The sequence below is a fragment of the Cricetulus griseus genome (assembly GCF_003668045.3).
Source record: "Cricetulus griseus strain 17A/GY chromosome 1 unlocalized genomic scaffold, alternate assembly CriGri-PICRH-1.0 chr1_0, whole genome shotgun sequence".
Classification (NCBI taxonomy): domain Eukaryota; kingdom Metazoa; phylum Chordata; class Mammalia; order Rodentia; family Cricetidae; genus Cricetulus; species Cricetulus griseus.
Window position 1 is genome coordinate 176,509,617 of NW_023276806.1, and position 11,529 is coordinate 176,521,145.

General features: G+C 37.8%; 1 protein-coding gene across 1 annotated transcript in view; it reads right to left on the bottom strand.

Moving 5' to 3' along the window:
• The window catches only part of Sema3c (semaphorin 3C), a 152,491-nt gene extending 142,597 nt beyond the window's left edge, over positions 1 to 9,894 (bottom strand). The window contains exons 1-2 of the mRNA XM_027393473.2: positions 9,539 to 9,894; positions 7,524 to 7,664 (exon numbers count right to left, since the gene is read on the bottom strand). Coding sequence (XP_027249274.1) covers positions 7,524 to 7,650 — 127 coding nt within the window. The 5' untranslated portion in view covers positions 7,651 to 7,664; positions 9,539 to 9,894. The remainder of the gene's footprint in view (positions 1 to 7,523; positions 7,665 to 9,538) is intronic.
• Between the last annotated feature and the right edge of the window lie 1,635 nt (positions 9,895 to 11,529).

Consider the following 11,529-nt stretch of genomic DNA (forward strand, 5'->3'; position numbering starts at 1 on the left):
TTTACCCTTTGTACTGAGACATTCATTCCCTCTTGGTTCTGCTTTCCAGGCATCTAGTGCTTTTATGCTGGCATAATATCATAACCTCATATTTTGGTATCTGAACATAGTTTAAGAGAATTCAAGGTAACCCATCAAGAATAATAATTGTTTTTAAGGAGAGTAGTGTACAGATTTTCAAATTCTTTCTAAGGATTTCTGAGAATATATCAACAGTATATCATAAAAATAATTTCTGTTCTAATGTTTTTCAAGTCACTTTTGTAATACCTGAACTAAAATCTCTCCTCTCCAACTCAAGTTTATGAACGAGATTTGGCATTATGTGGGCTTGCCTGACTCCTACAGCAGAGTACAAGGGACGGCTGCATTTTCTTTATTCTTTCTGCACCTCCTAATATTTTAATTGTTTTCAACTTGCTGTTTTACATTAAATCTTAGTGTTACCCTACTCAACCCTCATTTGCATTTATCAATAATGTTGTCACAAAAAAAAAAAGACTTAAAAGCTTTTTGTTTGCACTGGGCCCTTCATTGAGTTTGGGTTCATTATAAAAAGGCAGGTGAGCAAATCCTTGGGAGGCATTTATCTTAGACCACTATAAGGGGACTTCAAAGGCACCACAGTTCCCTGGCTTTCATGAGAACTAAAGACTTCAGAAGATTTATCTCATCTGCAGTGAGCATTCTTCAAATGAATGGGGAAATCAGGAACAACGGGCTATATTTTTATCTCAGGGGGTAACCACAAGGCAATCTGTTTTCAACAACTGTGCCTGCTAATGTCAATGTTAGCAAAGTTCATCAAGAACTAATTCATTATTTTCCATTTATTATCCAAAAACAGTTCAACGGGTTTTGCATGTGGCTCGCTAATTCTCTGGGTTCTTTTAATGTGTCCCTTAATTAACTAAGGGGCTTGTCAAACTAGGCAGATATTACAAGATAAAAGATGTTTTGTCTTCGTTAATCTGAAATTAAATTCTCTCATTTGTATGTTATCCATGGCCTGAGGACTTTCACAGCTTGTTACTGAATATTCAGCAGTGAAAAAAGGCAAAAGGGAAAGACAAAATGAAGGGAAAACCTACAGGCCTATGCCAGTTTCATAGTCCTGCTTCCCTCCTCCCAACTTGCTTTTAATCACTTCTATGTATCTAAGCCAGTTGCACTCACATCTAGTGGTGACACTTAACCTTGAGCTGGAAAATTGGTCAGTTTTAGCAAAGAAAAAGTACATTAAGCTAGAAATCCTCAGAGAGTTTTAATCACATAGTGTCATTTTCCTTCTGAGGACCATGTAACGTAATCAGAGGCTAATGGTTAGAAAGAGATCTTCCAGTAGAATGTCTTTACTACTCATATGAACCCAGGCCAACAAATTGTAGAGTCCTGAAGCTAACTTCTCTACCATGCATTTTCCATTAGCACCTTGATAGTTATGAATTTTAAGCCAAAATAAAATGTGAACAGATAGCTTAAACAGTGTGTTTAATGAGATAATCATCAGACTAAGTGACTCCCGGTGTTTAGGGAGACCATCTTCATTTGATTCTACTTAGTTTAGGATATAATTCTAGACAAAACAACATATTAAACAAAAGTGATAGCTCAGCATTTAGTATTATCTTTAGGTAGCATTTGATAATTTGAATGTCTTCAAAAGAGATAAAAAACCCACATGGGTAATTTACTTTCCTTTATAAGTTTTTCAAGTTGAGGGTCTCACCATGTAGCCCTGGCTGACCTAGAACTCACATTATAGATCAGGCTTGCCCTGCAATGCACAGATCTGCCAGCCTCTGCCCCCCAGGGTGATCGGATTAAAGGTATAGGTCACCACACCAGGGATAATGATCTCTTTAATACCAGGCTGTCTCTGATGAGCTACCCAGCTGTCACTCAATCATAAAACAAAGCTATTTGGTAATTGTTATTTTGTTAACAGTAACACATGTCTGCATAAACTCACTTAAAAAAATCTTTATTCTAAATACAACACTTCAGTGAAAAGCTATAGCTGGTTCCCTTTTAATTTCTGCACAGTTAAAGTATTTCAAAGGATATATATTTCTGAATTTCAATTTATTCACCTTTGGTATGAAAAAAATCTAAAAGATCTCTTTCACAAGATATACAAACATGTACACATAAGTATGTATCTAATAAATACTTTGCATTTATGCAAATTTACTAATGTTTTCTTTATGCATGATTTTCATAGATACAATTCATATCATCATGTTATAAGGGAAACAATCCCACATCCTCTTTTTCCTGAGGTTTCTTGTCACTCTTAACTAGCCCAGAACATTTCAGGCCATACACTATGCCAGACAATCAGAACAGCAAACTAAGGACATTGAGTGCTCATTAAGTCCAAGTTCATTACAATAAAATATATTTTTAGAGAGAATCTTAAAAAGAGTAAAAACTTTGGAGGCGGTAAGTACATAAAAGTGTAAACATAAACATTTCTAGAGATGCTTGCATATAGGGAATTCAATCAAGACCACCAAGCAAGATCTTATACAGGCCCAAGAATATGATACTTTTCAATTCCTGAAAAAGTCACAGGGCCAAAGATCTATTATAATATAAATAGAATAGTTAGGAAGAATTTTATGGGAAATTCTTTTATAGGAAAGACTCACATAAAAGTTGAATATTTGGAATATATAGATATTTTGGGGTAAGGGATGAACAGGCTTGATAGATTTTTAAAATATCAGTCACTTGCTATGTATCAAGGGATGAATCCACAGGTGATTGTACAAAGCTATAAAAATTCTCTGTGCTACTTGCCTTCTTCAAATGTGACAGATAAATGAGAAACTATTGCATTCTGTGTGGGAATTATCGCTGTTTTACTGTAACCAAATTCCTTGAAGGATGGCTGTGGTTTAAGGACGTTATTATAGCTATGGTAGCATAGGATTGACAGATATCAAATGTTATTTTAATTCAAGATTTATTAAGTAACTATGAATGTTAATTTCGAGACCAGTGGTTCTCATCCTGTGGGTCACAGAGGTCTCTTAAGACCATCAGAAAACATGGGTATTTATATTACAATTCATAACAGTAGCAAATTTATAGTTATAAAGTACAAACAAAAAATTGTGGGTGGAGTTCACTACAATGTGAGGAACTGCATTAGCAAGGTTGAGAACCACTGTTTTAGAGCAATTACAACAGAGGCCATTATAACGCAAATGAAGACCACATTTATAAATTAGGGATATTTACAAATGCTATGCCATTCCTTTAGCTATATATGTCTGTTTACATATATGCCTATTTAAATATTTATGTTTTCATATTGCTAAATCACAGAAATTGTAATAAGCATCCCTCAATCATAAATACATTTTAATATATTTTACTACATAAAAAGGTAAATGTCACATACATCAAAATGTGTATAACACTTTTACCAAAAGTAATCAGAGATGTTTCATAATGCAAAGAGATTCAGTAGTTGAGAAGAATAGTACTTCAAAATATGTCAGCAAATAAATGGAAACTAAAAACAGGAAACAAAACCTGGTAGAATATGAAGAGAAACACACAAATACATAGTTTAAGAGTTCAATCACTTCTACTAACAATGAAAATGCAAATAGATAGAAAATAAGTATATAAAAACATTATTAACCATCTAGATCTACTTGGCTTTCCTCATATATTTCATGCCATAGAAGCAGAATATACATTATTTTCAATATATAGCAAATTTTGTGTAATGATATATATTTAAATAAATTTTACGCAAGTATTCTCTCAGGAAATTAAGTTAGAAATGTATAAAAATATATTTTAATGCAAATACTAATGGAACACCAATATATAGGTAAAAGTTAGAAATAGCTAAGCAAATTGGAAAAAAGATAAACTGACTGAATAAATTAACTTTAACAAAGTTTGTGTTAGATTATAAAAGATATTTGAAGAAAGTCTATAGCATTAGTAATTATATTAAAAGAAAGAACTAAAATCTATTAGTTAAGCTTTCAATCAAGGAACTTCCCAAAGGAAAAACCTATTGAACACCACAAAAAGAAATTAGGTAACAGTGAAATTTAGTGCAAAAATTAATAAATATTTAACAGCAAACATAGGGAAAAAGAAAAAATCTGAATATCTGAAAGACTGCTAAAATTGGCTAATCCACTAACAAGAAAAACTAATGCATAAAGCTGGTAGATATACAGTGCTGGTCTCAGAAAGTAAATACAGAACATTACCACAGACCCTACAGATTTAGGAAAAATTTTAAAAATTGATGAATAATTCTATTTCAATAAGTTGAATATTTAACAGTCATGATCTGAGTAGTCAACTAAAAGGAAAATAATATTTTAAGAATGTATTTCATTTTAAAAGAGAAGTAATATTTAAACAATTTAACACAATAATTAGATTTCATATAAATTCAGTATTGATAAGCTTTTCTGAAGTGCAGAACATTTTCTTAAACTTGTACTGACCACTGACTCATTTTATCAAATCACAGAGCGCTGATTTTTGGTCTTGCATGGTAGTACATGGTATGTTAGAATATCTGTGGGGAAAGATGGAACTTTTCAAGAAAGCTTTCCCTTGTAGACTAGCAAGTAAAACATACCTTTCTCCTTGAATGCCTAGTCATCTCTTTCCTTACAATCCTTATAGGCCATACAATTTTGATGTGGAAAAGAAGAATCAATATAAATAATGCATAAAATCTGAATCTGTCAATCTACTGGATTTTAAGGCAAAAAATACTTAATCCACTGATAGAAAATTTCTATTTGGTTGAAACTATTTGGAATAAAGTGAGAATTATAAAACTTACAAAATAGCTAATAGAAGTCTCCATTTTATAATATGAAAATTCAGCTAGCAAGAATTTAACTAATTAACCATCTGAGGTATTTTCCCAGGTAGGCTGATAGCCATCTGCTTGCCCTTGCACTAGATCAATGTGGGAAGGTAGCTGTAAATCACTGTTTGCCAAATGTTGTCACTCCATCAATGCACCACAAGAAGGGACGGAATGCGGACGGTGAAGGCACTTCTTTTTCATACACCTTTACATTGACAGCAGTGTTTACTTGGACTTCAAGTAAGACAAGTCTGAACAGTTTCAATAATGCTCTACACAGAAAGAGACAGACAGGAGACCCCCAGCTCCGTTCCTGAGATTTCTAGACAAAAGAGGGAGGAGGCAAGGTACTACAGAAGGTCATGCTGATGCAGAGACATAAGGTAGGTGAAACAACTGACCTTTTTCTAATACAACAAGAATTTTCTCAAATGCCTTCAAATTCCCTTTTCTAAGTTCAGAAACAGTGCCACAAATTTCAAACATAAAACAAGACCCAGATGTGTGTTTAAATAGATATGTAAGCATATTATTTCTGTAAGCCCTGTGATGTTGAGAATAGTTTGAGGCTGGAATCGCAATGTTAATAAAGGCTGCATCAGGAGAACTGTCAAACTTCAAGGCTAGCCTGGGCTACACAATGGGTTTCAAGCCCTCTGATACCACAGTGTTAGACACTGTCTCAAAAACTACAGAAAAATAATATTTTGGAGAAAACTTAACAACCTGTTCGGGAAATCTTAAATAATAATAAATTTATCCAGGTTAAAAGATAAACAGCAAAACACCTTAAGAATATGATCTTGAATTAATTATTGAAACTTCTACATTTTAACTACTTTTTCTCATGTGATATTTTTCACAACATATTAACATGCTACTCTGCTGTAGAAACGTTTAGATATTAACCTAAAAATTAAGAATTTAATTTAGATTATTCTTGTGGGTACACCTTTTAAAACAGTATTGGAGATACAGAGATGGCTGTGAGATGAGTGATACTCTATTCTAACTTCTGAGTACTAATAATTGTGGCAAGAAAAAAATGTCAGGAACTATTGATACGTAGATTATCTTATCAGTCCATAGTCTACATAAACCACACATTAGGACTATCTGTTCTCTATGGATCTGTTTTGATTTGGAAGGGTTTAAACACTGGACATTACAGTAATACAAAAGTCTATGATTACTTCCACTCCATATGGCAGAACACTCTCCTCCATAGAACTGACAATTACTTCTAAAAGTTGGAAATTCTGGAAAACATAAATTATAATTGCCCTTTCAAAGACAGAGTTACTGAATTATCCTCAGTGACTAATCACTTGTATGCATTTACATAGAAATACTGGTTAATACTGATGCAACAGAAGGGACTACACTGAGCTATCTGAATTATGGGACCACTGCACCTCCTCACACATTAGGAAAGATATAGGTAATTATAGTTTTCCTTGAGGTTCTGTTTTGTTCATTTTTTTTCTTATTCTAATTTAATAATCTCAATTTGGCAGGTAAAGTGAAAGCAACTGTAAAATGCTTTAGTAATTCAAGAGAAGTAGGAGCTTTTCAAAGCAGCCATTGTGTCTCCGACTGGCCCCTACCCCCATTTTCACATCTAAGCAGCTTGGCTATGGTTTTAAAGGAAGTGTCAGGCACAAAGGTTAAAGGTGCAATTAGAAGCTCACACTCCATAACCTCTACACATGGCTTCTTCAGTGCTTATGGTAACCTTGGGGAAAGCACTTAAAAACTTAAAAAGAAAGGGCTGATAAGTGTTAATCAATGTACTATTTTCAATTCCTGTGTGAATGCCTTAGAGTACCTTCATCATCAAAAGCAACTAGACACATGTGCAACGACAGAGTGCATGTAAAAATTAGAAATATATACACGCAAATGGTCTTGAAGGCAAGATGATGTTTCTCTCCCAGTTCATATTTCATCTGTCCGGTTAATAAAGGTTACATGACTGACCCAACCACCCAGCTAGAATTGATGTGAACAGTCTACATTAGTCTCATGGACACATTTGAAAACCACACCCTCAGAGGACCTTCTGACTTTTTATATAAATAAAAATTTGAAATTGTAACATTTCCAAGCTTGAGAAAGCAATATTTTATACAACAATAATCAATGCATTGTCCCCAATATTTTTAGGTCATTTTCACGTCATTAGAAAAACATACGAACCATGGGAAATACTTTTGGAGTAGAAAAAAACACCATTAGAACCACTCCAGTTTTGAAGCTAATACTTGGAACTTTCGGGAGTTATTATAGTGATTAAACTCATGTAGCCCTTTCTAATCCTGAAGTTTGTCGAGAAGAGGATGCTTTCCCACACAGCCAGATGACACAGAAGATACTACACTCTGAACTCTTTATTATCTCCTGGAATGGACACTCAACCCAGAAGAAACTTTAGGGGGAAAATTGCAGCAAACACCCTAAGCATTTTCACAAACATCCCCCCCAACACAAACATTAACCATTATAAGCAGCCATACCATTCAAACAGCAGCCTGTAAACTTTAAGAACTAAATAATGATTTATATTATCTTCAATATGTTAATTTTTCATCTGGATAAGAAAGACAAAAACAAGACTTCAAAAAACATTATTCGTAAGTTTTATCAAATTTCTTACCATCAAATGTTAAATAAACTCTTGCTTGGGGCTGGGAAGATCCTCTGACAGAAATGGAACAAATAAATACTCCAACCAATACACAAATTGCACGGAATGCCATTTCTTCTGACTTGCAAGTTAACATCCAAGGGAAAATACCTTTAAAAGAGATATGGGAGACTTGTGAAATATCATTTCACATTTTGCAAACCAGAAAGACAGCAATGTATACAGTTATGGCTTTGGAAAACACAGCTTAAGGTCTGCAGCCAGCAAGCAGTAGGAGGTGCTGTGACTTCGCTTCTCAAATGGAAACATTTGCACTTATCTGTGTATGGAATTCTTTGCAACAAGAAATTGTATTATCTTTGCATAAAAACAATGCTGACATCAGAGCAGAACAATGCAGGGAAAAACTTAATTGGAACCCCAAAGCTGAGCTTTTAAATACCCATTCCATGTTAATGACTGAGTATTGATAAATAAAAATCTCTCCCTAATAAAAACAGTAGCAGAAACATTCCACATCCTCATTCATGGGTACCCACTAATCCCATGTTCATTAACTCTTCTGGGTTAATTGTCTCTGAAATAATGTTTCCATACATAAATCTACCTGTGCCCCATCCCAGACTAGTAAATCACTTCTGTCAGGTATCTGCCAATGCATTCAGATGACCAGGCAGTGGTTAAATGATACAGATGAGGTAACCATGGACTCATGCCAAATTTAAACCAATGACCTATTGGTGAGCAATCCACCTGAGCCTCATATCCACCAATGCATATTTTACATAAATCAACCAGAGAGTGGGCTGTCAAAATTCCAAACAATAAATCAAAGGGACAATATTCTTCCTTGAAAATTGCAGCTATAAAATTAATATAAGCTATTAACTAATGTCTAAATACAAAGGGAGGCCAGGTACTCTTAGAACAAACCGATATGAGCCCCACTGGCCACATCATGCCAGTGATCTCAGGAGCATGAAAGAAATCTCATCGCTTTCCATCAAGTGTAATTGCACAGTGAAATGACCAGCAGCTTAATCTGGAAATGCATCTGTACAGATTTATGTTATAAGGCTTTTTAAATTGATTCTATTCGGTAAGGAAGCGCAGTTAAACATTGAAAGGGCTCTTTTCACTGACACACAAGGAAACGAACAATTAAGCCGAGCATGCAATCTCAAACAAACATCTGAGCTGGTCTCACTGGTAGCGCATATGCTGCAAGAGTTAGACATGAAACTCTATGCCTCTGCCACACAGACGGAGGAGCCCCTAGAGATGTTTGTGCTGGTAATTTTCAAAAGACACAGTTTCTTCCTGCTTCCACAACCTCTTCACCCTGCCATCCCTAAATTAACTCAGAAGAAAATTGATTTTTATGGGTGACTTTCCCTTAGCAGTTTACCCCTGGGACTTGTTGACTTAGTAGTTAAAGCCAGGGGGAGGAGAGAACTATTAATATGCCCAGCCTTAGTCTGTTGATTAACCAGGTTAGAAACATTTATCCATCTTTACATACTGCTATTGCCAATGTATAATCTGATATTCATTCCCTAGAGAAGACATACTCCATAAATTGCAAAGCATAATGCTATCTAGATGACTTGGTAGATCAGACAGCGCTGATCTATCTAACAGAACAACCTGGTTTCAATCCCACCCACTGACGGGCCCTGAATGCCAAATGTTTCTTTCCATCTCCCCACCTCAGCGATTTACAACTTCATTTCTTTAACTCGCACAGTTAAATGCGCTTGCCGGTGCTTGATCTTCTACTATCAGCAAATATGAGAATTTTTTCCTTAGAAGGCATTGGAATACCTAACTTAAACTCTTGGCAGGTGCCACGATCTCCAACCAGGCACCAGGCTCAGCTCCGGGAGCGCTTTCTTCACAAACCGCGTGGGCTGCTAAGAAAAATGCCCAGACTGGAGCACTCCGATGAAAAAAGTCAGTACACAGACCCAGAAAAGTTCGATTTCGCCAACCGAGCGAGGCTGAAAAATCTGAGACCGGCTTACCGAGGTGGGAAGAGATCCACGAGAAGTCAGCCACTTGCTCCGAGCTCCGAGTCCCAGTCCCCCAGGTCCTTTCCCCCAGAAGACCTCCAATGACTTAGAGAGTCCCGAGGGTGGGATTCTTTCTGGCTGGTGCTGAGTTTCTTTGTAAAAGAATCCCGGGCGGGAGAGCCGTGGCACCCGGAGTCCTTCTCCACGTCGCTCAACTCCGCACCTCGGAGTGAATGGCAAGTGGCCGGGCGCCGGGGGGCGAGCGCTCGGTGTCCGATTACAGCGACGCGGCGCGCGGCTAAGGCTGCCCGGGCGCACCGCCCAGCCGGCTGCAGCAGCGGCCCCGCGTGGCCCGTCGCATGTGCACGGGCCGCCGCCCCACCCCGGGAGCGCTCGGCGGCCGGTGGCAGGGAGCCGGAGGGAGGGCGGAGCACAGGCTGGCTCCCGGCGGCCTGGGGCTGCCGCAGGCTAGACTCTGCCCAGTAACACCGCCTTTCGCAGCGGACGCTCGCTGGGCGCGCTCAGACGGTTTGGCTAACCGCGGCTCACGGCAAGCGTGCAGGCTTGGCTAGGCTGTAAATATCCAAGTGCAAAGCAGTTATTTTGCCAGATGAAGGATCCCTGCATCCTTTTAAGGCAAAGAGTTTTACCGTTTTAAACGGGCAAGGATCTTGTCTTGCCCTGCAGCAAAATTGCCAAAGCCAGCGGAGAGAAACCTACTCCCTTCTCTCAGAAGTGTAACCTTTCATGAGTATTGTTTCCTATTGCGTTTCCCTCATGTCCCGGAGTCAGGAATTAAGCTGACCTTTCCACTCCGAATCTTATCTAGCACCTTCCTCTCCCGGACACTCCCAAAACACAGTTGTAAGGAATTCCATGTTTCTTTTTGGGGTTGTTTGCTTGTCTTTGTTTTGTTTTATTTTCAAGAATGCTGTTTTCAGCCGTGCCAGCGCCGGGGCTCATAAATCTACGCACCAGCCCTGCTTTCAGGAAAACTCGTTAAGCTGTGGAACGGACTTTGATGGGGCGGGGTTGGGGAAGCGAATTACTTCTCCTCCTGACCATATTGAATTAAACGATTGAACATCAAAAGAAAAGACTTTCACTCCCTGTAAAGTGAGCCAGCCGGGCTTGCTTAGAAGTCACTGTGCGCTTCAGCCCAGTAGGTGTCAGTGTGTGAGGGAACCTTGAGTACAATTTGTCTGCTGCTTACTTCACCTTACTAAATGAAGAATCTTTACATTCTTACCAAAGCTATGACGGGAAACACCTCGAAGATTGCCAAAGAGTCAGTCTCATTGCACAATAGGGGCTAGGAAGGAGACTTTGTCAGAGTGACTGATGACGGGGAATGTCTTCCTTGGTAGACACATAATAGTCTGATTTTCGCTGTATACTTGAGAAATACGGACATTAAGTAAAAGAAGTTTATACTTTGCGTTAATGTTTCGTTGCAGGATTCTCTTCAGTTTGATGGTCTGTGCTATTTGAAGGTGAACTATCTCTGTATCCACTGGGTCAGGGGCCTGAGTAGATTTGCTCAAAAGAACAGATATGATTGGGCAAGAGATGCTGGAAAATGCTCTATGTCACTCATCGCTTGAACCAACCAATGAAAAGCACTAGATGACACTTTCACAGCTGTTTGAAAGTTAATACCAAGAAAACAAGAGGAAAAACTTTCTCGCCAGGATGCACACTTGGGTGATATCTAAATTAGAGCAATCGTTATGGAAAAGAATATGAAATGTCTTTTAAAACTAGAAGTAGAATGAGCATATAAGCCAGAAGTCCCTCTCTGAACAGTTACCTGAAATATGTGAGGTCAGCAGGTCTACATATTTGTCTTCCCATACTCCTTGCACCAGTCACAGCAGCCACGCCAGTCCCTGTGTCAGAATCATACTGAACCAACCAAGAAAATGCACATGTATTTGGGACACCTTAATCACAAATTCCACTGTGCATGCTCCCCAGACTTATGGAGGAAGAAAAGTCCTTTG